Raw genomic sequence first — 27,562 nt, 5'->3', positions numbered from 1 at the left:
AGGGGAGGGATTCTTTAAGTACCTGTGAACAACAAAAAATTTGTTGTTCAATTGGCAGTGTAGACAAAGCCTTAGTCACTACAGAATGACTAATTAAGGAAAAAATGTAAACATTTAATAAACTTGCTACACAAGAAAAAAAGTTTTATGGTCTGTTTTTCAGAAGTGCTCAAGCAACCCAATATTGTCAACAGAAGCACCTTTGTAAAGTTAGGTAGGCCACTACTGTATGAAGACTCCATCTAATGTACACATGTATGTATTGCCTGCATCACTACAATGCTGACTGATATAATACAGAATTTCATACTCAAATTAAAAACAATATATTTATTTTTGTAAATGTTACAATTATCATACAATACATGAAATGTTTGTGCCAGCATTTAAAACAATTTTAGAGAGGAAAAAAAGATGGGTAAAGAACTACAACATTGTTTAAGGATATTGGATTTCACATTTGGACTAATAAAGGTATTTTAATTCACATGCAACGAATATTTTGCAGAAATAAAGTCACCATTGATCTGTCCAGAAAGCATCAATTGTCTGTTGACTCAGCAAGTAAACTTTTCTTATAGATTTCCTGAGTTAGGAGATATAGTTAAAACAGTACTCCTGTAGAACAGAAAATGTAAAGATAAATACAGCCATAAATTAACTGCAAGGTACACAGTGCATTCAAAAAATCCCAAAGGTATATTTTTCTTAAATTCATAGATCCCATTGACAACCATGTCATTCTTAAGTTACTGGAGTTTATTGGAATTTTTTTATTAACAATTATAATAAAAAAACCAGTAGTCTTTGCTTAGTATAGTTATAGATATAAAGACTTGTATTCCTAAATAAAAATTGAAGAGGATGTAACTACAAGCAGTCCAATAGTAGTGAATTATTTAACAAATATTTTAGCTCATATTTTATTTATATAAAATCTCAATATATGTTTAGGTTTCAAAAATATTATTCTCTCTGGTTAAATTATATCATTTATTATTCATATTATGCTAGCACCTAGAAGCTCTAGTGAGGGATCAGGGCTATACTGTACTAGTTGAAATCCCCACCAACTTCCAGCACTGGGCCCAGAATCTTTTAATTTATAAGGAAATTCAATGCACACGAAACAGTGACTAACAGCCGTGGCATCAGCCAGGGATAGTGTGGGCAGGTGATTTGAAAGATTTAACAGCTCTGCTAATGTATCTTAGGGACCATATGCACTATGAAATTGTCTGTGTTAAAACATGTTTGGGAACCATGATGTTACAACTTTGCTTTGGTCCTGGTCTTTGTGGACAGGACCAATGTTATAACCTGTTTTGGACTTAGTCTTTATCAAGTTGGTCCCCAGCTGTATTAAATCATCATGCTTTAAAATAGTCACTTTCATAGTGTAGATGGGAGCTGGATTTGGGCTTGTGACCTAATTAACAGCGAAATTCACATACACTTCAATGAGACCAGGCTTTTGTCCTTAGTCCCTCAATATAGTTGTTAGCTTCCCTTGAGCAGAAACTACTGATCATTCCAAATTTCCCGAATTGCTAACAGAGCTGAAACCTTAAAAAGTATATTGTTCTTTTTGCTAGTTCCCGGTTTGAACATGAGCATCCTCAATTATATCAGAATTGGTCTGCGTACACATAGTTAAATACTATTCAGTGAACATATATGTCAGCAAACTGCTGTTTTCCTGAACCGTTTAGCTGGTCAAATAATATTAATTGAAAAGATTTTACTCTAAGAATAGCAGCAATATCAATCAAAAATATTCAACATTATTTTTTTCTGGTATTCAGCCTGTTCTAGCTAGAAATGGAGTTTATCATATAACTACTTGCTGCAAATGCAGCTAAATAGAAATGTTTTAAGAAATGACAAGTACTTGCAAATATTAAAGAAAGCCATGGAGTGATAGATATTTTTAATGAACGAGATAAAACCAACTTGGAACTGGAAGGCTATCTCCCAGAAAGTTTCAGTGTAGGTCAACTTTTGGACTGTGTCCAAATAGCTGATAAAAATCATGTTTAAGTTTAGTCTCAGAAACCTAATACCGTATCATAAGTAGGGCGCTATCAAATTCACAGCTATGAAAAACACATCATGGACTGTGAAATCTGGTCTTTTGTGTGCTTTTACCCTATACTATACAGATTTCATGGGGGAGATCAGCGTTTCTCAAATTGGGGGTCCTGACACAAAAGGGAGTTGCAAGGGGGGTCAGTTGCAGGGGGGTTGTCACAACGTTACTTTAGGGGGGTTGTAGTATTGCCACCCTTACTTCTGTGCTGCCTTCGAGCTGGGCAGCTGGAGAGTGGCAACTGTTGTCCAGGTGTCTAGCTCTGAAGGCGGCACCCCACCAGCAGCAGTACAGAAGTAAAGGCTGCAATACCATACCATGCCACCCTTACTTTTGCATTGCTGCCTTCAGAGCTGGGTGGCTGGAGGGTGGCGGCTGCTGCCCTAGGGCCCAGCTCGGTAGGCGGCAGAGCAGAAGTAAAGTTGGCAATATCATACCATGCCATCCTTTTTTCTGCGCTGCTGCTGGCAGTGGCTCTGCCTTCAGAGCTGGGCTCCCGGGCAGCAGCTGCCGCTCTCCAGCTGCCTAGCTCTGAAGGCAGCGCCACTGCCAGCAGCAGCACAGAAGTAAGGACAGCAGTACTGCAACAAATGGCCTACAATAACCTTGCGACCCTCCCACAAGCCCTTTCTGGATCAAGATCCTTTCAATTACAACACTGTGAAATTTCAGGTTTAAATAGCTGAAATAATGAAATTTATTATTTTTTAAATCCTACAACCGTGAAATTGAACAAAATAGACTGTGAATTTGGTAGGGCCCTAATCATAAGGTATATCAAAACACTGGTATAATTATAACTTAAATAATAAAACAAAACAAACACTGAAACCATGAAGCTATTTGTTGGGACTTAGCAGCAAAGACCATTCCAGATTATGTGTTACATACAAGATTTTGAAATGCATCCAGCATTGCTAATGTTAATTAATGAACAGATACAGCACAGCATGACTCTTGGTTTTCCACACATTTCTTATACCCTTTTTTTAAGCACATGGCAGAGTTGGAAGAGAATCAAATGGCTTTTTAATGTCTTTATTTTGGTTACCAGACATAAGAGGAAAAGAACAGGTAAAAGGCAAAGTCCTCCCCGCAGCAAAAACAAGCCACCTTGATTAATTAATAGACCAATCCTTCCAAAAACTTTTGGCCGACTTTTTTTCATAGTAGCAGGCACACACAGAGGCAGACAGTAAACAGACAGTTTACAAAGTCTAAAAAGGCTTATATAGTACAACATAATTAAAAAAAAATAAGTATCTTAACATTTTTAACCCGAGTATTGAAATATGTTCTTTAGAAAAGTAGTTCATAAACCAAATTTTCTGGAATTTTATTACAGAATTAGAGTTTAAATTTAGGGATGCCTAGGACGTGCCCTGCAAGGCTTACTTGTGCCTTGGCACTATCACAAGTTATTTTTTAATTCTGAGTGCTCTTGATATATACAATTCGTATCTGTAGTTTCATCTATCCCTTGCACATAATTTTCTTTTAAATTCCTGGATGGCCAGGAATGTGATTTTTTAAGTGGTCTTGCTGATTTTTTATATATTTTCATGTTGAGAATTGAGAAAGTATTGTCCTGAGAGCCAAGATTTTGGCAACATGAATATTCAGGATCAGTTGACTCTTGAGATTCTGAAGCTGTATCCTGATGGTTCTTCAGAGTAATGTTCTCTCCTGAAAGATTGTTTTCATTACTCTGCTTTGATGCATCTTCTTTTTCCTCCATTGCACGAGCCAGCATATAACTAACCTTTCTTTGATGAGCCAAAGCCTCTTCTTTATCATTCAGCTGTATTCATATTAAAAAGAAAAAAAGAAAACTAGTTTATAAACTATTCCTTAGAACATCATCATATGCAAGTCAACAATATTTGTTTGCTCAGAGGGAACAAAGCCAACTTTGATCAATATGCCTTTTCGAGATTTTTTTAAGATACTAACCAAATCTATCAGCATCCTAAGGATTTCATGAGGATTATCCAGTTCTTCCATTTTCCTGCAGTCAGCATCAGAAATAAGCATGCCCATCAATTTTTGTCCCAGATTTTTCTTGTTCCCTTGCAGCATCACAAGTCCTGAGAAAAGGGATACACTTCATTTGAAATACACAAAAAGGACATGAAAACTAGTATTCTTTAAGCAAAAAAGAGGATGACTTTGGGATAAAATATACATTTACAAAGTAAGATATGGAAGTTTATAAAGTGGTAATCCAAATTATAGTTGACTTTCATTGGACACAATATGGCAAATAGTTTTGCATGCAATTTTGTGCGGGCCAACACCAGTGATAAAATAGTCTTTTTATTGCAAACATGGGTCAGCAAAATGGAAACTTCTGGAACTGCAAGAGAAATACACTTTGCTTCTTCTATAAAGACTGTGAAATCCTTTGAGATCTACTGATGAAAAACACCATACAAGAGGGAAGGCATTATTATAACAATCCCTACTTGTTTTGTTTTTTTGTTTTATAAAAGGGACATTATATGATAGGTTAAAAAAGGTTTTGTGAAAGAAATGTAAAAAGTTGTAAGTCTTAAACTGCTAAATATATATTATTTAAATTTCAATGAAGATTAAAATAAACAAAGGATAAACTATCCTGAGTTAAGTCTAGAAATATATGCTAATATCCCACTATAAAAAGAGTGTGGAAGTTTTAAGTTCTTTTTATGTTTGCTGAAGATGCCTCAGGACATATAATTAGCGAACAACGACACCAGAATAATCAGTAGTTTCATGAAAACTTCTAAAATATATCCCATGTCAGAATATTACATTCTGGGGCCTCTTTAGCAAACAAAGAAAAAATCCCAACAGATTTCACAAACCATAGCAGCAGTGGGTCAGTCGATAATACATAGGACTGGAAGTGGGTTCTGTTCCCAGCTCTGCCATGGATTTGTGAACAAAGCACTTAATATTTTCTGTACCTTGGTTTTCCTATGTGTACAATAAGAATAATGACATTTACTCCTCTCCTTTACAGATCTCTTTGAGATCTGTGGATGGCCAGTGCCAAGTATTATTGATAATAAGAATGTTTTCTAAAAATAGTTAAAACTTGTTTATATATTATGCAATATTTCTCAAATTGCCTAGGGAGTGGGGGATATTCAACACACATTTCTGTGCTTAATTCAAAGTTGTAATTCCCTTACCTTGTGAATTTATCATACATCATAATTAAGGCTAAGATTCTGTCACGCATATTTTTAGTAAAAGTCACGGACAGGTCACGGGCAATAAAGAAAGGTCACAGGCTTCCATGAATTTTTCTTTATTGCCCGTGACCTATCTGTGACTTTTACTAAAAATATGTATGACAAAATGGAGAGCTGCAGGCTCCCCACATCACCCAGGGGGGCTTGGGTTGGAGGTGCAGGGTCCGCCCACCACCCGTGGCGGCTCCAAGCTCGGGGCACCCCGGCTGCCCGTGGAGGGCTCAGTGCTTTGTGCCCCCCGCGGAGACTCACTTCTCCGTGCTGCCCGCGGAGGCTCGGTGCTTCGTGCTGCCTGTGGAGGCTCTGAGCCCCTTGCCACCGCTGGTGGCTCTTTGCTCCCAGGTGCCTGCAATGGCTTCATGCTCCAGGATGCCTGTGGCAGCTGGAACTTCCAGAGAGCCCCGCTGCCCGCAGCAGCCAGGAGTTTGGGGTCTCCCCGTTGCCTCAGAGCTCTGGGCACCCCTGCCTCCACCCCGGCTGGGAGCTGCCTGTAGGGCAACCCTGCCTCCCTCTGTGGCTGGGAGCTTGGGCCCCCGCAGTTCTCAGCTGCCAGGGGTGGTAGGGGACCCTACAGCTCTCAGGCACTGGGGGCTCAAGTCATGGAGGTCTCTGGAAGTCCTCTCTGACAAAATCAAATCAACAAATTTTTCTCTTTTATAAAAAAAAATTAGCAACTAAAACTAGGTTAAATCTTGCCCAGAATTAAAATTTGTAACAATAAGCTTGTATAAATCCTAAAAACAATATAAATCTTTTCACAAAAGATCATTACAATTCTAAATAAAAGTTGTTAGTGGTTTTTTCTTAAAAAGAAAAGAGTACTCACCTTGTGCAGTAACTGCAGTTCTTCAAGATGTGTGTCCTTATGGGTGCTCCACTTCAGTTACTTCAGGTGCACAGGTGCCTCTCAAGCCATTGGTCAGAGATTTGCCATTAGCAGTGTCCATTCGACTCACACATGCCCTCTATACAACCACACACCACTGATATATAGGGCTGCACAGGCAAATTTCCCTCAGTTCCTTCCAGGGGTGCAAGTAACAAAGGATCTACCAGTACGCCGGAGTCCTGAGCGGGGGCATGGACTCAACCAGAAGAGGCCTGGCCTCAACCGAAAGAGGCGGGGACCTCAACCGAAAGAGGACCTTTCAAGATTTAAAGGTCCTGGGGCTCCGTCTGTGGCTGACACTAACCAATTTATTTGGGCATAAGCTTTCGTGGGCTAAGAGTAACTTCTTCTTCAAGTAGTGTCCCTGTGGATGCTCCACTTCCAGTGACTCCCAAGGGGTATCCCCACAGGGGATGGGGAGCTTCGGAATCAAGTCAATGACTGAAGACAGCAGAGCAGAACCAAGTGTTGCATCAGAACTGATGGCAAGAACCAAGGCATAATGTTTAGAAAAATTATGCACTAAGGCAGAGCTGCTAGATGGGCCAAATGGGGGATTTGCCATCAAGGCCCCATTCTCCCCAACCCTGTGGGCTGACATGATAGTGACTAGAAAGACCATCATCATAGATAAATGAAACAAGGTGCTGGTCACCATAGGTTCAAACAGAGGTCTCAAAGTATCTAAATACCAGTTTGAGATCCGAAACTGGAGTAGGATCCTTAACCTGGGGGTGGGGTCAAGGTTCTCCAAACCCTTAATAAATCTACAGGACACAGGGTGAGCAGGTATAGAAAAATCCCTCTAGTGGGGAATGAAATGCTGATATTTCAGCCAGATAAATCTTAATGGAGGTAACTGATAACTCTGATCTCTTCAAGTCCAACAGGTAATTCAAGATGACTGAGAGGGGAGAAGATTCAGGCACAAGGCGGTGACAGCGATACCATTGGTTGTACCTTTTCCATTTCTGAAGGTAAGTTGACTCCCATCTACTGTTTAGTAATGCCTGTTGTACACCTGTCAAGCAGGTGGATTCTAAGCCTGTGGACATCTATGAGCCGTGCTTGGAGATGAAGAATCTCTAGGCTGGGGTGAAACACACAATCTGCATCCTGGGAGAAAAGATGACAGATGCTCAGAAGCTTAAATGTCAGTTGGACACACCGATGAAGCAGATATGGATACCATCTTGGCCTCCGCCAGCTTGGTACTATAAGGAAAACCCTGGTCTTGTCCTGTCTGATCTTGTTCATCACTCTTAAAATTAGTGGTGTTGGAGGAAGTGTGTAGAACAAGCCCTTTGTCCAGGGAAGGAGAAAGGCATCTCCCAAAGAATGGTGAACTAGGTCTCCTCTTGAGCAGGATATGGGGCATTTCCAGTTGCTGGATGTGACAAATATGCCCACTTTTGGAAGTCCCCACCTCTGGAATATCACATGAAGAATTTGAGAGTTCAACTCCCATTCGTAGTCCTGGGAGAAGCCTCTTTTGGGCATATCATGTGACATTCTGGACTCCGGGGAATTAAATGGCTGAGATCTGAATCTGATGGGCTATTCACCAGTTCCATAACTTTATAGCTTTGGCACACAAGCAGGGGGATCTTGCTCCTCCCAGTTTGTTGAACATGCAAGCCATACCGTCTGTCATGATCTTGATTGATTTGCCTCGATAAGAGGTAGGAACTGAAGGCAGGCATTTCTGACTCCTCTGAGTTCCAACAGGTTGATATGGAGACTGGTTTCCTGAGATGACTATCTGCCCTGAGTTATCAGGGTATTGAGGTATGTGGCTTACCCTAACAGTAATGCATCTGTTGTCACAGATAATGTTGGAACTGGGTGGATGAAAGGGATGTCCACGCAGATACTGAGTTAATTTTTCCACCAATCTAAGGCATTCTTCACCCAGAAGTGAATTGTGACCTGTTTGTCCAAGCTGTCTCTGGTTGAGGAACAGATAGATCCTTTTGAACCAGCCCTGAAAGCTGTGGAGGCATAGTCTTACATGCTTGGTCATGAAAGTGTAAGCTGCCATATGACCCAGGAGATGCAAACAGTGGATAAATTACTACTATCACTAGAACCTTTGAGAACACTCTTGGGGCTAAAGTGAGGCCAAAGGGAAGTACTCAATATTGAAAATAATCCAGGTCCACAGTGAAATATAGGTATTTTCTGTGTGCAGGATCTACTGCCATATGGAAATAGGTGTCCTGTATCTTGAGGGATAAAAACCAATCTCCTGCCTCTAGAGAAGGGATTGCAATTGCCAGAGTCACCATTCTGAACTTTTAAGACTTCACAATTTGTTCAGTCACCTCTGATCCCCTGTGAGGGGATGGGACCAGTTCTATCACTTTTAAACAAAGAACAGAGTGTACTTCTTGACTCAGAATAGTCTCATGAGAGGTGTCCCTGAGGGATAGGGAAGAAAGTGGGAGGGACATAAAGTGGATGATGTAGCTGATGTTATAATGTCCATGACCAACTTGTCTGTTGTAATAAGCCGCCTGTTGGAAATGGGAAAGTCAGTCTCAAAAAGCAGGACGGTGGGTGAAAGTTTGCATTTTGCAAACTGGAGCCGAAGAAGGAGTTGAACCCTCAACCAACCCATCAAAACTGTTGTTTCGACAAGGACTGGGTGTTCGCTGAAGGCGGGTGAGAACGTCTCCTTCATCCTCCTCAATGTCCTTTAATGGGGAGGAGGGACCCAGTGGAAAAGGGTGGCGAATCCTGCAAGGTAGCAATGGTAATCTGGGGACTGGGGTCTCAGTACTGAGACTCAGTCAGCATCCATGAGCAGTGAGGCTCCAGCTTGTCTAACACTGACAAGTCCCTGGAGTAGCAGAATTCCTGGGGTAGCAAATGGGTTGGTACTGATCAGAAGTTGAGGTGGAGGGTAGTGTTGATCTGGAGCATATAGATGCCGGGGCCAAAGGTGTCTGGTGCTTTGATTTTGCTGGTACTGATGGACCAGAATGTGAATCCACCACTGCTAAGTCTGATGTAGATGGTACCATTCTACAGGAGTGTATGTCCTGGGCCACTCTGTCCTTCCCAGGTGGTACCAAGGAGCTGTCCTTCTCCAACGTGCTCCAGGATCTCCCAGCCCCACCAGTACCAGAGGAAGAGTCCTTCACCTCCACGGTACTGAGTCAAGAAGGCGAGGCCTCTCACACTGCAGACGTAGAAGGAGATTGGGGCCTTTTGGGAGCTGGCTCTTGTACTGGGAGCCCAAGGTCCTCTTCTTCAGTACCTTCCCTGAGTCCTCCACAGTCTTCCCCCACCCCTCTTAAGGGAGACCTTAGCTGAGGTCGAAGGGGCACTGGAGACAGATGTATAGGAGGCAGTCTCCTGATCTGACTCAGAAGTAGATTGAAAGGAACGCTCCAGCATCCGAAGCTTCAGTTTGGTTTACCGATTCTGCCATGCTCTAGATTTTAGAGCTAGGCAAAAGCTACACTTTTGGGAGACATGGGACTCTCCCAAGCAACGTCAGCACTTAGATTGGCCGTCACTGACCAGACAGCTTCCTGACAAGAGAAGCAACATTTGAAACCTGAGAAGCCAGGCATGTCCAGCTAGTCCAAATAAGCTCCTTAGGGGGAAAAAAGGGTTGGGGAGGGAGGAAAAAATCCAAACCTCTCACTACTATCTATAACTAATTCTAACTAGACACACTAAACTAACAATAGAACAACAGCAAAACATGGTGACGCAGCACAAGGTGGACATGCTAGAGTTCCATCTCAGTCCCAGGTTGTAAAGAAGGAACCGAGGGCAGTTTGCTTGCTATATAACCTCGGTGTGTGGCATGAGATTGTATAGAGGGTATGCGTGAGCTGAACAGACATGCCTATGGAAACTCTCTAATCAAGGGCTTAAGAGGCACATGGCACATCTGAAGTAACTAAAGTGGAGCATCCATTAGGGACACTACTCAATGAAGAACAAACATTCCCTCTGCAGTATTTACAATTGAAATGTGATACACCGTGATAACCTAAAAGTGAGATTGACTAAAGAGACCAGTCTATTTTCACAGTCCAAGATGAGTGCAAAAGTTAAACAAATATCATAAATGGTGTAAAAGTATGTTTGATTTTGAAGATCCCTGCAGTTTTAATATCCAATATGTTATTAGTGCCATAGTTGACTATTTTTTTCAGTGATTTTATTCAGACCGTATCCTCTGAGTGCAGGATAAAAAAAATTAGATTAAAAAACCTAGACTGATAGATCCAATATACTGTTAAAGTTATTGTTAGTGATTACAAGCAAGTTCTATTTATGTACAGAATTCCTAAAATAGAAGTTGTGAAACCTCCAGCAGAAAATCCCTAACTAGATGAAACAGTATTGTAATGTATTTACAGTTTTCACATAACTTTTCTCCTTTTTTCTTGATTCTCAGAATTCTTAGGTCAGCAATTGGATCACAGTTGTAAATGAAACAGTGTTGTAACTCTTCAATAAACCTGTCCTCTTTCCTACTGATACTTATTAATTTTACTTAAATTCCAACAACAACATAATTATGAAACATCAGTTACCATCCTCTTTCAGGCGTTTCCAGTTTATAAGTTTTGTTTCTTTTTTATAGATCTTATTCACTTGTGTGAGCCTCAAAGCCTGGTCTTTCCTCTGCATTAACTGCTGCTCAAACGCAATTCTGAAGGCATCTGCCATTATATATGCTTCTTCTTTACTCTTCTTCAGAGCTTCACACTATTTTAAATTAAGGAAAAAATAGAATGTATCACACAAACTAGGAAGCCAAAGCAGTTAAAAAATTTAGACTACGTCTATTAACACAGATAGCAGGACTTCTTATACTATCATGGAAAGAGCACTGCCAACACAGACACACTCATACCAGGCCTTTATGGGTGAATGAAGATAGAGGAGGAGCTAGCTAGATACTTTTAGGGAAGTAGTGACATCAGTACTTTCTTCAAAACAATCTTTTTTTCTTTTTAGAAGGAAAACAAAATAAACAGTAGCTTGTTAAAAGAATAATTTTGAAGTGGGGATTGAAATCCTTACCCCTGAATGTGTGTATATATATATCTACATACACATGCATCTGCTGCATTAATTGGCTCTCCTGCAGTACTGCCTGAAGAGGAGCAGGAGTCTCGCATGCCAGTTGCGCTCAGCACTGCTGTCACAACCAGGCTGTGAACATGTGCAAGAGAGTTCTATGTTATTAGAAGTTGAGGTACTAGTGTCAAGGAGAACAACCCATGTACAACAGAGCCACAATAAGCATCATTTCCAAATCTGTGCTGCTCTTTGAAAAGGGAACTGTTGCCCTACAGCTGCAGGACATTGAGGAAGGATACCATACTTTTAAAAGTACTAAAATAAAATAAAACAAAAATGCACCACACAAATTATGTCTTTAACTAAATCTATTCTTTAAGCAAGGTAGACAGGAAACACTTTCAGACCAAAACATGATATAAATGACTAAAAGAAAGTCACAGATGTGTGTCTTTAAAAATGAAAATGATTGTAGGACTTGCTTCTTTTAATAGACAAGCTATTTTTCCTCCCATGTTCTTGTTCAGGGTGCATTCCTGATGGACATTTTTAGTTCACTTTAATTTTTCTTAGCCATTTTCCTGTTCAATCCAAATGAATCTTCGAATTGATGACGGCTTCTCTGGAAGACTGTTACATATGCACAATGGACCTTTCAAAATAATACTTAATCTTACACTATCAAGATTTCCAATGGGCTCCAACAAACTAGAACTAGAACTCACAAATATTTTCCATCTTTGAGGGATGGAACTTAGGTTATTTCATTTTAATTGTGTTTCTGTGCTGCTGCATTTATTATTTGTATTGCAGTAGCCCTACAAGGTCTAAATTAGGATCATGACTCCATTGTGCTAGGAGCTGTACAAACACAAGGGAAGACATGGTCCTTAACCCAAGGGGCTTAAATATACTTTGAGAAGATGCAACAAGTAAATGTGACAAACAACAGGAGGAAAAAGAAAGGATGGATATAGGTAACAATAAGTTCACATGGTTTATATAGGCTAGCTCTGTGCAAAACTTCTGAACAATTGGCTACAGGTGTTCTAATTAGCCTGCCTGCCTTAATTAGTTCTAGAAAGTTCCTGAGTGTTCTGGAATAGTCCCTGTTATCTTACCCAGGGAAAAGGGACCTGCTGAACCTGGAGCTAATGTATCTACCTTTGACCACTCTCTTGTAGCCATCTGGCCTGACCCTGTCACAATACCTATATACTTATACCAGCTAACTCTAAGAAACAAATCAATTTAGACTTTAAATTTGTAACATCCATTCAAACAAATTCATCATACCTCTTAATAATTAAGACTAGTATATGATTACCACGCTCAGGATCACCTATCTTTAGCTTTAAAACAAAACAAGCTTTAAAAAAAGACAGCAAATCTTTTTTAAACCATCAAATTCCAAGAACATCCGTGTAAAGGAGCAGTACTGTAAGCTCAGGACTGCTCCCCGGTCAATGAAATAGAATTCCACAATATATACTCTATTGGTCCATAAAGTATCCATCACTGTATGTTGTGAGGTACTCAGAAGGATTACATGGGATTCAGCAACTGAACATAAGATTAATAAAATCAAAGCAAATCTAGTCTCATTTTACAAATTCTTTTCTCAATCCTGCAAGCTTTTTATATCATATAAAACATTAATTTATGTTAGCAGATTACATTAGGGCTCCAATACAGCAAGGAGCAGTTGTTGCTATTTTCAAGTCCTCTTTGAATCCTAGGAATGATGATAATGTGCTATACAGGTATGGTGCATTTACACCAAAAAATGAAAAAAGTTATGAAGCTGTGTATATGTTTCCTGTTCTTGGCCATTTTTTCCCCTTTACTGATCAGTAAAAGTTTAAAACTATCAATTTGCTTAAAAACACCCGCAACTTTCAAAGTACTCATAATTACAATTTGGAGAAAATTTGGGCTCTGGTTTAAAGGCAGCTGCATCTCGCACATAATCAACTGTGGCAAAGATTATAAGAAAAATAAGGGAGCAGTCCATCTCTGTTAAACAACAGGAGGAGAGATTTATAATGCCAGCAACTTGCATTGAAGAAAAAAATATGCTTGGACTACTGAAGAATTGTATGAGTTGCAGAAGTGATATTCCTGATCTCTAGGGCACGGTCTTCCTCTGTGGAAAATTGCCACACTTAATATCATAGAATCATAGAATCTCAGGATTGGAAGGGACCTCAGGAGGTCATCTAGTCCAACCCCCTGCTCAAAGCAGGACCAAACCCAACTAAATCATCCCAGCCAGGGCTTTGTCAAGCCTGACCTTAAAAACCTTTAAGGAAGGAGATTCCACCACCTCCCTAGGTAACCCATTCCAGTTCTTCACCACCCTACTAGTGAAAAAGTTTTTCCTAATATCCAACCTAAACCTCCCCCTCTGCAACTTGAGACCATTACTCCTTGTTCTGTCATCTTCTACCACTGAGAACAGTCTAGATCCATCCTCTTTGGAACCCCCTTTCAGGTAGTTGAAAGCAGCTATCAAATCCCCCCTCATTCTTCTCTTCTGCAGGCTAAACAATCCCAGTTCCCTCAGCCTCTCCTCATAAGTCATGTGTTCCAGCCCCCTAATCATTTTTGTTGCCCTCCGCTGGACTCTCTCCAATTTATCCACATCCTTCTTGTAGTGTGGGGCCCAAAACTGGACACAGTACTCCAGATGAGGCCTCACCAGTGCTGAATAGAGGGGAATGATCACATCCCTCGATCTGCTGGAAATGCCCCTACTTATACAACCCAAAATGCCATTAGCCTTCTTGGCAACAAGGGCACACTGTTGACTCATATTCAGCTTTTCGTCCACCGTAACCCCTAGGTCCTTTTCTGCAGAACTGCTGCCCAGCCATTCGGTCCCTAGTCTGTAGCAGTGCATGGGATTCTTCCGTCCTAAGTGCAGGACTCTGCACTTGTCCTGGTTGAACCTCATCAGATTTCTTTTGGCCCAATCCTCTAATTTGTCTAGGTCCCTGAAGTTAGTGCTGAAAAACTGATTTGGAGGCAAAAAAATATTTCTCTGTCTCTCGTGAAGTTCCTCCCTCTCTCTGGGAATTGCTAAATCCTCCCTACCAGTTGTGACTTAAACCTAGTAATAATGGCTAGTACAGAAGATTCTTGGTATAGATATACTGGCAAGCCTTCCTAGTATAGATGCAGCTTATACCAGCAAGAGTGCTTTTGCTGGTATAGGTTATACTGGTTTCTTTAAGAAAACATGCTACACTGGCAAAAGTGCTTTTTTGCCAATATCGCCATCTACAATAGGGCTTTTGCCAGTATAGAAATGTTGTAAAACAAAAAATTACTACACAAGCAAAAGTTTCTAGTGTGTTATTATTACTAATTTGTATTACCATAGCATTTGCTAAAGCTCGCAGAGACTTTTGAAAAGCACTATTTTGTTTTTGAAATGTACTAGACCCAAATAGCAAGTATACTTTTTCATGAAAAAGACATCTATATTGCTCCACATCCAAGTTAGGCTACATTACCTCTTGTCTGAGCTGAAGGAGCTGCTTTCGAGTTGCAGCTGACATTTTAGCACAGGAACAGGGCTCTCCTCCAGAAGCATTACAGGTGCAGGCTCCAAGAACCGCCAGCTTCAAATCCAAGAGCATTACACACCAGTTACTCAAACACCTCTATGTGCACACAAAAAGTAATTTAAAGAATCTAGATTTTTAACAATAAAAATATCTTGAAATCGTAGTGGAATAGGTTAGGGAAACCCACATTATCTACACACACGCGCTATTTATTTTTAATTAAAATAAGCGTTAAAAACTATTCAAACTTTACAACAGGGATCGGCAACCTTTGGAACGTGGCCCACCAGGGTAAGCACCCTGGCGGGCTGGGCTGGTTTGTTTACCTGCCGTGTCAGCAGGTTCAGCCGATCGCGGGAAGCAGCGCGGGCCGAGGGATGTGCTGGCTGCAGCTTCCTGCAGCCCCCATTGGCCTGGGGCAACGAACCGCGGCCAGTGGGAGCCACGATCGGCCGAGCCTGCGGACGCGGCAGGTAAACAAACCAGCCTGGCTGGTAAACAAACCGGCCAAAGGTTGCCGATCCCTGCTTTACAACATTCATTTCATGAAGGTTCCTGTGTTCCTTTTCAACCTTCCCTCCCCTCCTTCACAATATTTTCTCTGTTACTAATCATGCCAGTTTGATATTTGGTATTTGACATTTGCAATATCTTGGGCAGAGGAGGAGAGGTGAAGTAAACCCTGATGGAGACCATCCCCATAGGAATTTAATGTGCTTTAACATCACATCTTTAGTTAATTCTTGAGTGTCCCCATGTAGACAAGCCCGGAACAGAAAAAATTTCAAAGCCAGGGACGGACACTATTTGCTATATTATACGTTCTAATTTTATTTGGGACATGTGCATGGATAAACTTTTTTTTTCTTTTTAAAAGTTCACCTGTTTGGGTACATAAAACCTGGAAAGATGAATTCTGCATAATTAAGACTATGATTATGTTACGGAGGTCATGGAAGTCACAGAATCTGTGATTTCCAGAGACCTCTGTGACACCACAGCACCCAGCCACTGCTGGCAGCAGGGGACCCTCCCGCAGCAGCCCTGCTGCGATGTGTGGCAGGAGGACCACTGCAACCGACCAGCCGCCGCCACCAGCAGGGTCACCCAAGCTGCCCAGCCACCGGTGCTGCTGGTGGGGGACCTGGAGCTCTGTAGCCACAGTGGGCAGTGGGGGGGACCCCGCAGTTCCCCAGCTGCCGCAGGCAGCACTGGATTCTCCCCCCCCCAGCTCCCAGCCCCACAAGCAGTGGGGGATTCCTCTCCCCCGCCCCAGCTCCCAGTCCTGTGGGCAATGAGGGGCCCCCAGAGCGCCTTAGCCATCACTGGCAATGGCAGAGGGACCGGGCAGCTGATCAGCCACCACTGATGGTGGGGGCCCCCACAGCTCTGCTCTTCCTTTCCACGACAGTAGCAAAGCAGATAATTGCCCGACAGGCTCAGAGACCCCTTATTGCAAGCATTCAGTTAATAACAGGAGACGTATTTCTCATTTGCTATAAAAGTCATACTGTATTCTGATCCATTATCAAAATGAACTTTTGGAAAGAAATGTTTTGTGGAACTTCATTAACTAGTCAAACAAAATGTATTAAAAAAAAAATCTTCCAATCAACCATACTTACTAAAATAAAGAAAACAAAATTCTCACTTACTTCAAGACCTGTAATTTCTGTAAAGCCACTTTTATTAATGGACATATTTTCCTGAATAATCTTCTGTTGTTTTACATCAAGCATTGCAAGAAACTCCAAGTGCTGTTGATTCAAAACTATGAAATTCAACATTGAAAATAATTAGTTTTTCCTGCTTCTAATCGCCTCAATACCTGACTTTGCTTACCAAGAAATTGCAGCAAAGTGATAGCTCTCCTACAGTTAAGGTTAAAATCAGCTTTCTGTTCAAACCTTGACTCTGGTGAGTGCTCTAAAATCTACACTATTAGCTGTACTGCTTTGTAATGTGCTGTGCTGGGCATGGGATTCCATTCATGATCCAAATTTGGGGCCATTTGATCAAAGCGTACCAAGATATAGCCCCCGAAAAAAAACAACCTTCTCTTAAAGTTGAGAGTTTCTGGCAACTTTTTTTCCCCTTACAGATAGAAATCAAAATATGGCTCAGATCATTGTATCAGGGTCTCCAACATTCAACGGTTACCCCAACAAAGTGCCTGGTACCCACCAGCCCTTTGGGCGAAAGCAAATTAATACATTTGAAAAATAGTTTGCTTCTCCAGTTAGGCTCTTTGAAAGCCTTATGTGCTTATTCTCATTTCTGATGGATTATACCAAGAATGCATGGACTATTAGTGTCATATAAACTTGATAGCTCAAGGAGATAAGTAGTAGTCCTTTGAATCTGACTCATCCAGCCAGTGTCTGTTCAAGTCCCACTGTGGGTCAAAAGGCTGGATGGCATATTGCTAAAATCTGCCTGTTAGTGTGTTTACTTTGGGATAATGCATTTTTTAATTTAAAAAAAAGTAGACGTGAATGTTTGCTGAGAGGTGAAAGGGTTTTTGCTGCTATATGGAGGAGAGATGGATAAGTGGGGAAGGGAGGTAAGAAGGGTTGGGAGCTCAGGTAAGGGTCAATGGAGAAGAGCAGGGGCATCTGTCAGCCCCGCATTCTCCCCTTCTGTGTGTGTGCCAGGATCTGGGAGGCCTAAGCCCCTCTTCCTACCCTCCATGTGAGCTGAGGTATGGGGTGGAGAGCCTGCAGGTAACAAATTAAAACATCTAGAAGAAATTACTATAAGGAGGGGAGCTGGAAAAGTTGGTGGGGCAGAGGGTGGAGGAGAGAGGCACACTAATCTTCTCATACACTTGAAGTTACTATAATAGAACTGTCAAGGTTTTGGGACATAGACCAGAAGATTTTTCTCACTGGGTCTGTTAGCAACTACACATTACAAACGTTTCAAAGTACAACCACTATCCCCATCCTGCTATAACAAAATGTACAGGAGGGGGGGAGAGCAATGAGGAATCACATAGCAACTGTGTGGCCCAGTGGCAAGACCATTGGACAAAGACTATTCCTAGTCCTGCCACTGGCCTGCTGGATGACCTCGGGCCAGTTACTTCACCTCTCTGTAACTCAATTTCCCATACACAAAATGTGGATGATGTAAATTTCTTTGATGCCTTCTGATGAAAAACACCATATAAAATCTAAGCCCTTTGATTACCTACCCAGCGTAGCGTATTGACTGCAAACCTACGTGAGAACTACAACCGTCTAAATGACCATTAACGCCTACCTGTTTAAAAAAAAAAAACTAGTACATTAAATGACAAAACTTTATTAACACAGAGTTAAGGATGCCCGCCGAAAGCTTGCACCCTTCCAGAACATCAAGTTAAGCAAAACTCAAAGTTCTGAAAACCAGGAAATATAGAACAGGCACTATCTGCACTTCTCCTATGCTCAAACACTGAGCCTACTCCACTGAAAAAATACCAGACTTGTAAAACTAAAACAACCACTTCCTATTCTTTTACAACCCCTTGACATTTGCACACAGGATACAACCCAATCTATACTTTCACCTACCCATCATTAAATCCACAGACTGCTTTTATATCCCATCTCACTACATGACAAGAAAATCCCAGTATCCTGCTACTGACACAACCTACACAATTCTGTATTGAAATGATGCAGACTGGAACTTCAAGGTATATATGCACCTCTTTCCTTTGATAACACACATGGGGGGACTCAGACCCACATCTCCTCATATCACAATCACAGCTCTATGATGCTCCTCAAACTAATCCCCAGATCGCCTCACATCACAACTGCAGCTCTTCCAAGCTGCTCCAACTTATTCCTTCACCATTCTCAGTACAGCTACACCTAACATACTGAATACAGCTGGAGGTCATGCACATAATTTTCAGGGGTTACTGGCAGCTCCAGGGAGACAGAGTTAAGGTTGCATGAGTGTTTATCTTAACTCTGTATTTCCTGGTTTTCCAAAATTTGAGTTTTGCTGAACTTGACATTCTAGAAGGACACAAGGTATCACCAGGTATCCTTAACTCTGTGTTAAAGTTTTTTCCATTTAATTGAGAGATTAGTTTAACGGTTTAAGCATCAGGTTTGGAATACCTAGACTCCCTAGAACCAGAAGCTCAAATTTCTTCCTCCTTCTAAGGAAGGGAGTCTAATGTTCTCATAGTGTGGACCATATTTTAATAGAGATGATATCTCATATCCCCTCTCCTCCCATTCAACACCATATGACCACCTCTCTTTCCATTTACAACTACAATTGCCTACTTCAAAAAGTAATACTAGGAACATATTAATTTATTTTTAGTTGTCTTTTAACGCAATTTTGTAGCTACAAATAAGGGGAGGTGCTTGCATCATATGATCCAACCAGCTCTCTACGGACCACAGTTTAGGAACCTCTGTTCTAAGGTAAATAAGTTGAGTATCCTACACTATATGCTATGGGAACCTAAAGTTCAGATATTAAAAACTAAAGGTTCCATTGTCCTATATGGTCCTTACTATCTCATAGTAATTTTCATAAAAGCGGAGTTTGCCCTGGCTTTCTTAGCCAAATGTTCCATTTCTCCACTGTTGTACAGGGAGCAGGATAGTAGTTTCCCTCCACACCTGAAGTGGCCGTATTTTAGTGCTGTTATAATTTGTGAAATACTTCAGGATTCTTTGGGGTAAAAATCATATTTAATAAAAAATATAATATTTTATTATATGAGTATTCTCACATTCTATACTTAGACACCAGATTTCTTCTCAAGTGAAACTGTTAAACCTCATTTTATTAACATCTTATTTCTCCAGTTTTTAATGTATTTCTACTCTAGCTTCCATAGCAATTACTTCCAGTATCCACTTAATCACCAAGTTTTATTTCACACTCCATTTCAACAATTCTATTATTATGCTGTTGCCTGTTTTTTTGCTGAATAATACACCTCTCGCTTTTTTCCCCAATAAGGTCTTCTAATAAAGCAGCTGAAACAATCTGATTTGGATCACTATCAAACACCTTGCTGCTGAAGACAAGATAAACTGTCCATTTTATTTTTCTTGTCTACAAAATGTGTTGTACAAAGAAAAAAATCAAGTTAGTTTCACTTTTTTAAACAAATTCACTTTGCTTAGTTATGTTTTGCTATTGATCATGATGGAAAAGACACAATGATTCTTTTTTTTAAAGTTATCTTATTGTAAGCTCATTGAGAGTGCCCTACTTCATTATTTTAATGCAAAGAGTAGCAACTAAAACAAACTACCAGTGTGGAAGAAAAGATTTTAACAGTCAAATCATACATCTAACATGAATTTCGAGTCTACACTCAACCTATCATTCCCTCCTGTCTTCCCCATCCCAGAGAAAATACCCCAGATCTGAAAGGCCAGTAGGACTGAGAAGAAAAAGTCAAAGATAACAAAGATGGGGCTCTATTACTAAAGATGAATATCCTATGACCCAGCACAAATATGTCAGTGACACTCCAACAGGTTGCTAGAGAACAGTGCTCAAGTAATGAACGGCAAAGAGTCACATTTTTAAAGGAGATAGTGAGTGTCTCTCTCTCACACATGGACACATCCCACTCCTTATTATATTATGTAAAATATCAGTACATCCTGAAGTCACAGTTATGAAAGTAAGTTGAAATGAATGAAAAATTTTGTAAGCCACATCTGGCTTAAGATGGTATCTCCAGACATCAGCTGCTAAAGAAGATTTCCAGATCCAAAGTTAAACAAAGCAAGATCAGATGAACATGTAGGCACCACTGAATAACAATGTGTTGGCTCTTAAAGTAAAATAAACCTCTTTTGTGACACTCCAGGAGCAATCTTTGCCATCATGGCTGGCATACATCCCCATTTCCTGGGACCCTGAGTTTTCATCATCCTGATCCTGAGGGATGTCCTGACCAGACCAGGCTGAAGAGAGGGACCTGAATAACATCATCACCCCTATGAGCTCAAGCTGAATCCCAAACACCATCTGGGATGAAATGGAATCAGACTTACAATAGCTGTAGCCCACCTCAAGTAACTTCTTCTCTATTCCCGAAAAGAACAGTTACTACCATATTTAATACCATATAAGAGTTTGTCAAACAAGGAGATTTTCCTTCTAAAAGAATGTTTAATAATGTGTTTGCCATGGTACTAAGCAGGGTGCAATTTCTGTACAACCCCGAACCTTGTTTAACATAGTCTTTGTCCAACATAAAACAATGTTAACACCTTTGGCCCATATATTCCAACTAAATTAATACAACAAACCCCTTATGCTTAACAATCTCTTCCAACTTGTATTTAGACACTCGTTATATTCCCAAGACCCGAAGAACTCTGTGAAGCTGTCCATTCCATCAACAGAAGTTGGTCCAATAAAATATATTACCTCATCTATCTTGTCTCTCTCATTAAAAACAGTATTTTTAAAAAGGGAAAAGTATTGAGCAATGCAGTGTTTGCTTACTTGCATTTTCAGATTTCAGAGTTCTAACTTCATCTGTTCTGAGTTTCAATGTTTCCTTAAGGGCTGCATTTTCACAATATATCCTGCAGAAGTTGGAAACAAACACAGACTGTTTTAGCTTTGAAATAGTTATTTAAAAACTGACTCAAGTTAAAATCACTTGTGTCTTAAAATGTTTTCCTTAGCTTTTTTATATGTAGCAATTAGAATTACTGAAAGATTAGAGAAAAATCCCCCCCTGCCCTATTTTTTTCAATTTGCTTACTCTGTGCCTCTGACAAGACTGTGGGCTGGTCTTCACTACTGGAGAGATCCACGCTGCTGCAATTGATGCATCAGGGATTGATTTAGCGGGTCTAGTGAAGACCCACTAAATCGATGGCAAAGCACACAGTCGACCCCAGTACTCTAGCTCTCCGAGAAGAGTAAGGGAAGTCGACTAGAGAGCGTCTCCCGTCGATGCAGCACAATGAAGACACAGGGGTAAATTGACCTAAGCTACATCGACTCCAGCTACGTTATTCACTTAGGTTGACTTACTCCCATGGTGAAGACATTCCCTGTGTGTGTAATCAGTTTCCTCTTTTGTTTGTGAAGATTTCTCACAGCAACAGAAAGAGAAAAAAGTATGTACAAGAAATGGAAGATACTGCATCATAAAATTACAAAAACTAGCAGAGAGTTGGTGCAAATAGCAAATATAGAACCTGAAACTATTTTTTACTCTTAAAAAAAAAACCAACAGCTAGATATTAAGCTGATAATGTCCCTTCAACAGTCAATGATTCTTTGTGGGAGATTCTGCTAATAATATTTAGTGTACTGCCCATTATATAACAAACACAAAAAGAAACATTTTTTTAAAAATGCAAAAGTGCATATTCAAAGCCTTTGCAAATAAGAAATATTTTAATATTTCAAACAAGTAAAATGGAACATAAGATACTTGAAAAACACCTGAACTTGAGAGAAAATGGAAGATAACATAGTGTCACTGGAAACAGTCATTAAAAATATGAACAAAATACATACCATATATACTCGTTCATAAGCCGTTTTTTTTTAGTAAAAAAAGGTAAGCATCAGAGAAGGGGGGCGGCTTATGAATGGGTATAGAGAGGGGGAGAGGTGGGACACAGCCCCCCCCAACAGAGGGGGCAAGGAGAGGTAGGAGCCAGAAGGGAAGAGGCGGGGCCAGCATCTCTCCTCTTCTGGCCACACTGCTCACCCCACAGCCTCCAAAGCAGCTGCAGCTCCGGGGCTGGCAGGCTGTGGCCGTACTGCCCGGCCCAGCGGAGTAGCTCTGACCAGGCCAGAGACATCCTCCCCCAGCCCGCCCCAGGTAAGGTGGGAAGGGATGGGATGGGGAGAGTGTGGGTGTCCCAGGCTAGGGATTGGACAGGGAGGGGTCATGTGGGGAGGTCCCGGGTTAGGAGTGGGGTCACGTGGGGGGTGGTCACAGGAGTTACTCCCTTGATCCCCACCTTCTCCCCCCTCCATCCAAAATTTCCCCACCAATTGATGTCCTGGCCCATCAGGGTAAGCTGCTGGTGGGCCGGGACATTTTGTTTACTTAGGTTTACCTCCGTGCCTGAGGACGCTCGAGGTAAACAAACAGTCTCGGCCCGCCAGTGGCTTCTCCTGATGGGCCGGGAGCCAAAGTTTGCCGACCCCTGAATTATAGGGTCAGCTTATGAATGGGTCATAAAAATTTGCCATTTTTACTTATCCATGTTGGGGGGGTCAGATTATAAACGAACCAGTTTATGATCGAGTATATACGGTAATTATGGTACTTTGAAATATTTGTTAGACAATCCATAATGTCCATTAAAGTTTAAAATACAGTGATTTTATTGGGCACATTTGTCTGTTACAATATGGCTTTGTCCTTAGCATACAGTACAAACGTCCTATTTCCTTAAATATGGTTCTAAAACACATCTGTTCTTTTAATTTTAGACTACATCAAAATATAATGCACTTCACCTTGAATTTAAATATTTCCTGTTCCTGGAAGAGAAAGGAACACAAGCCTTGTTTCCATACTTTTTGTTCTGATATTGTATTAATAAGACTTTTCCCGGCACATGTCTGGAGTTTTTATTAAAATACATTTAATTACATCTCATGGGGGTTTTTTTGTTTGTTTGTTTTTAAACAGTTAACTGGTGGACTGAAATCTCTTCCTTTAAATATACATCTTAAAGGCAAAAGACCCACACTTCTCATCTTGTTGTCTCAGGGATCAGAAAACCTTTTGAAAAATTGATTGAGCTCCTGAATTATTGCAGCTTTCTAAAACTGTTTCTCAATTTCGGTTTCAAATCAAACTTTATTCTGGCCTACTCAGCAACTCTTGCTAGCCAGCACACAAAAGTTCCTCTTATATGCAATTTTAAGCATTAACAGAGTACTGATATACCGTTTTTTTTCCTGGCCCTCTTTTTGTGTGATTCCACAACATGTGAGTTCAGCTGAAGTGCTCACATTCATGCACTCATGATTTAAATGGAAAGGGTCTAATAGCAAGCCCTTATATGAGAAGCCCTTAATTCTGGAACTTCCTTCATCATTAGCTGGACAAAGGCAGAGTATGACCTTCAGGACATGCCAAAAAAGCCTATCCATTATACCCAAGCTTTCAAGAAGAGAAGATGAATTAGGAGGGTGTAGGTGTTTTTAAAGAGCATTTGTTGATAATCCCGATAGGTTAGATGAGTAGGAAAGAGCTGATAATTTGCAAAACATAACAAACAAATACATAATAATCAACTAATGTACATGTACTTATTCCTTGGTTCTAGGTGTGTTTTTAAAAAAATATAAAATAATCTTCATTGAAATTCTTCTGTTTGGACCTCAGAGAAGCTACTCATGTCTTTAAATAATCAAAAGAAAAAGTCTGCTGGGAGACTGCTTGTTAGTGCTCTCAATGTCTGTTATTGTGTTACTAATTCAGTGTTTTTGGTTTGTCCTACATACCCAACAAGTAACAGCTGCTGTCAGTCAAAAAGTAATTTTTATTTAAATGTGGGGCAAGTGATAATATCACATTTCTCTTGAGCACAATCTTACTCATGGCTATAGTGTACAAAACAAAAATATCATTAACCATTGTTTGACACTACTATATGCATGCATGCCACACCAGCATTATTTTCTACACCTCATTAAATAAAATGTTAACTTATAAATAGTCCTGTACCAGTTGGTTAACATAAGAAAAGACAGATTGAATTGAAAGCTCAAATCAGCAAAGCCGCTTAACATATACTCTTCAACAAGAGTAAAGAATTGTGAGTTATCAACTTTAGTGCTCAAAACTTAAAAACTGACATGTCTAGCATATTGGTGAATGTTAAATACTTTCTGAGATCCACAAGGAAATTAACATGAAGAACCAGAAATTCTGGTACGTTGGGGCATGCAGATGACATTAGAAAAACTTCACGCAAGAGTCAACAAGATATTTAAAAATCAAGAGATTCCATAATTCGATTAAAATACCTGTCACATTTTTCTGTCCATGCCTCTTCTATGTTTTTAAATCTTTCTTGATCAAATTCAATTTCCCATTGTAAAGCATTTATTTCCTAAGAAGAAAAAACAACAACAGTTAATTACAGGAATGAGTCTAAAGCACCACAACATTTTGTTTAAAAAAAAAAAATTGTCCATGTTCCAGACTTTTTATCCAAGGAAACTCTTGGTTCTGCTTTCCCTAATATCAGAGTTCAGTTTCACTCTGTTACTGAGCCAACTAACAGTTCTCTTTAAATTAAAGCTGTCTTTAAAAAATACTTAATTGGTAATTTTACATGACTAGTTAAAACTAACTATAAAGAAGATTAAAAAATAAACAGACCTAGATAAATACTGTGGAAAGCATCTGTAGGCAGCCTCCAGATTTGGTTACGAACTGCTGGAATATTTATCAGGATTTACAACATGGTATTAGCTTGTTCTTTTCTCTGAACATAGTCGGAGGGCAATGCGACAGACTACAGCAGGGCTTCTCAAACAGGGGTCGCCGCTTGTGTAGCGAAAGCCCCTGGCGGGCCAGGCCAGTGTGTTTACCTGCCCCATCCGCAGGTTCAGCCGATTGCGGCTCGAACTGGCCACAGATCGCTGCTCCAGGCCAATGGGAGCTGCTGGAAGCAGCGGCCAGTACATCCCTCAGCCCACGTCACTTCCAGCAGCTCCTATTGGCCCGGAGCAGCAATCCGCGGCCAGTGGGAGCCGCGATCAGCTGGACCTGTGGACGAGGCAGGTAAACACACCGGCCCGGCCTGCCAGGGGCTTTCCCTACACAAGCGGTGACCCCTGTTTGAGAAACCCTGGACTACAGGATTGTCTGTACACAGAGCTGCATTGGTTTAAGGTGTGATTTTAAATGGATTTAGATAAACTGGTGCAAGTCTGGTTTATTTTGGTTTAGTTTAGAACAGATTTAAGCTAAACTGAAATAAGACACTCTTAAACTGGAATAAGAGTGCTCACACCAGTGAACAGTTTAATTGAACAGGTGCAAGTCTGTGTGAAGACAAGCGCTCACAGAAAGGGACGTCCCAGCTCCAGTGAGGTTACTGGGAGTTTTGCCACTGACTTCAATGGGACCAGGATTTCACCTGAAGAGTTTAAGAGGGATCCTCTGAAGAGTTTAAAAGCAGACTACAAACTGCTGGGGCTTCTGAAGTCCATGTGTCACAAGTCCCTATTACCTTTTTAGGTTATGACATTCTGTATGGTTATTTTTCTTGGGTGATGCCCACTAATTGGGCGGTTGGGGGAGAACAAAACAAAAACGCAATAGATTCCTTTTCAGACACAAGGTTAAACTAACTAATAGTTTGGGCTGTCCAAAAATGCATGGATATTATGCCATGGTTTCTTTAAGGACCCCTTTCCCTTCACAATAAGTGTTCTTTTCAATACTCCTACATCTAAGATGGGCCTTTTTGACATTAGATAGTTTCCCCTATGGGGGTTTCCCATACTAACAGTAAGCTGCTATCTGTACAAAGAATATCAAGTTGAAATTATTTATATAAAGAATATCAGTATGTGTAGAAATCCGACCTGTCTGGATGTAGCAATTAAAATTAATACTTGACAGATGGCACACTGTTAGATACATATTGAAAAATTCCCACTCTGCTTTAATTGTTTTACTGTGAAAATCTGTCACAGTTTCTCTGCAGTGGTGGCAGTTAGCAACAATCTTCCACTGAGGACACAAGAGGTGTGTTTTGCTTAAATACATTAGGCTACACTCAAGGAGATAATGGTAAAGTTCTCCAGTATCAAAGTGACACTATCTCATGGTAACACTGCAGTAAGGTACTTTGTTCTACGCTCATCTTTTTGAAGGAAAATTCTCCAAAATGTCAGTGTAATGGAGAAACTGATGGTGTTAGCTACTTTTGAGTAATAGTTCCATATTGGGAGAGAGATCAAGTGATTATCCTCCTTCTAACATGCTATCATTCCAAGTAATCCCTTGGCCTCACCACACAACAGTATATAGCAGATAAGGTGACCAGATGTCCTGATTTTATAGGGACAGTCCCGATTTTTGAGTCTTTTTCTTATATAAGCTCCTATTACCCCCCACCCCCATCCCAATTTTTCACATTTGCTGTCTGGTCACCCTAATAGTAGATGAAGAGGAGGAGCAGGTTTTCTCGTATTAGAAGTGGCACTATTAACAGCTTTAGACCCAAGTACAATTGAGTCAGAAAACCTGGTTATAACATGTTTTTCTCCCAACCCAACTACAATTATAGTGTACAAGGAAACTTCACTGTATCCAATAACTGTACTAAGGCCGTAGGTATTTCCAGTGTCCTATTTATACTACAAATTGTAAGTGTGGTAGCCAGGTGCTACAACTCAGTTTTATTTGCAGTGCGGACAGGTCTTCAGGATGGATTCCATGTGTTGAGGCAGTTAGGCCAGACATTTTTCACATGCATTCATGTAATCCCTATGTCTTATTCAGCAGGAAAAACTGCCTCTTTGTGGCATATTACAGTATAAATTCACTGTGAGTGTTCACTTAGGCAGTACTTAATTGCCAGATAAAAGGGAATTCCACGTCCATATTTGAATGTAATCTTTTGTACTTGTCTAAATCCCACTTGTATATCTGTAAAATACCCATGTATTGGACACCTTAAAGGCTCAGAACCAAGCATAACATTGCAGTAATGTTCCTTAGAAAGACAGA

General features: G+C 40.5%; 1 protein-coding gene across 1 annotated transcript in view; it reads right to left on the bottom strand.

The window, feature by feature from the left end:
• Positions 1 to 343: 343 nt before the first annotated feature.
• The window catches only part of CCDC125 (coiled-coil domain containing 125), a 40,471-nt gene continuing 13,252 nt past the window's right edge, over positions 344 to 27,562 (bottom strand). The window contains exons 7-13 of the mRNA XM_045022127.1: positions 24,841 to 24,926; positions 21,331 to 21,413; positions 16,497 to 16,612; positions 14,788 to 14,895; positions 10,777 to 10,951; positions 4,043 to 4,176; positions 344 to 3,890 (exon numbers count right to left, since the gene is read on the bottom strand). Coding sequence (XP_044878062.1) covers positions 3,501 to 3,890; positions 4,043 to 4,176; positions 10,777 to 10,951; positions 14,788 to 14,895; positions 16,497 to 16,612; positions 21,331 to 21,413; positions 24,841 to 24,926 — 1,092 coding nt within the window. The 3' untranslated portion in view covers positions 344 to 3,500. The remainder of the gene's footprint in view (positions 3,891 to 4,042; positions 4,177 to 10,776; positions 10,952 to 14,787; positions 14,896 to 16,496; positions 16,613 to 21,330; positions 21,414 to 24,840; positions 24,927 to 27,562) is intronic.

This window comes from Mauremys mutica, chromosome 6, assembly GCF_020497125.1.
Source record: "Mauremys mutica isolate MM-2020 ecotype Southern chromosome 6, ASM2049712v1, whole genome shotgun sequence".
Classification (NCBI taxonomy): Eukaryota; Metazoa; Chordata; order Testudines; family Geoemydidae; genus Mauremys; species Mauremys mutica.
The sequence above is the reverse complement of the archived record's forward strand: the minus strand, read 5'-3'. Positions and strand labels throughout refer to the sequence as shown.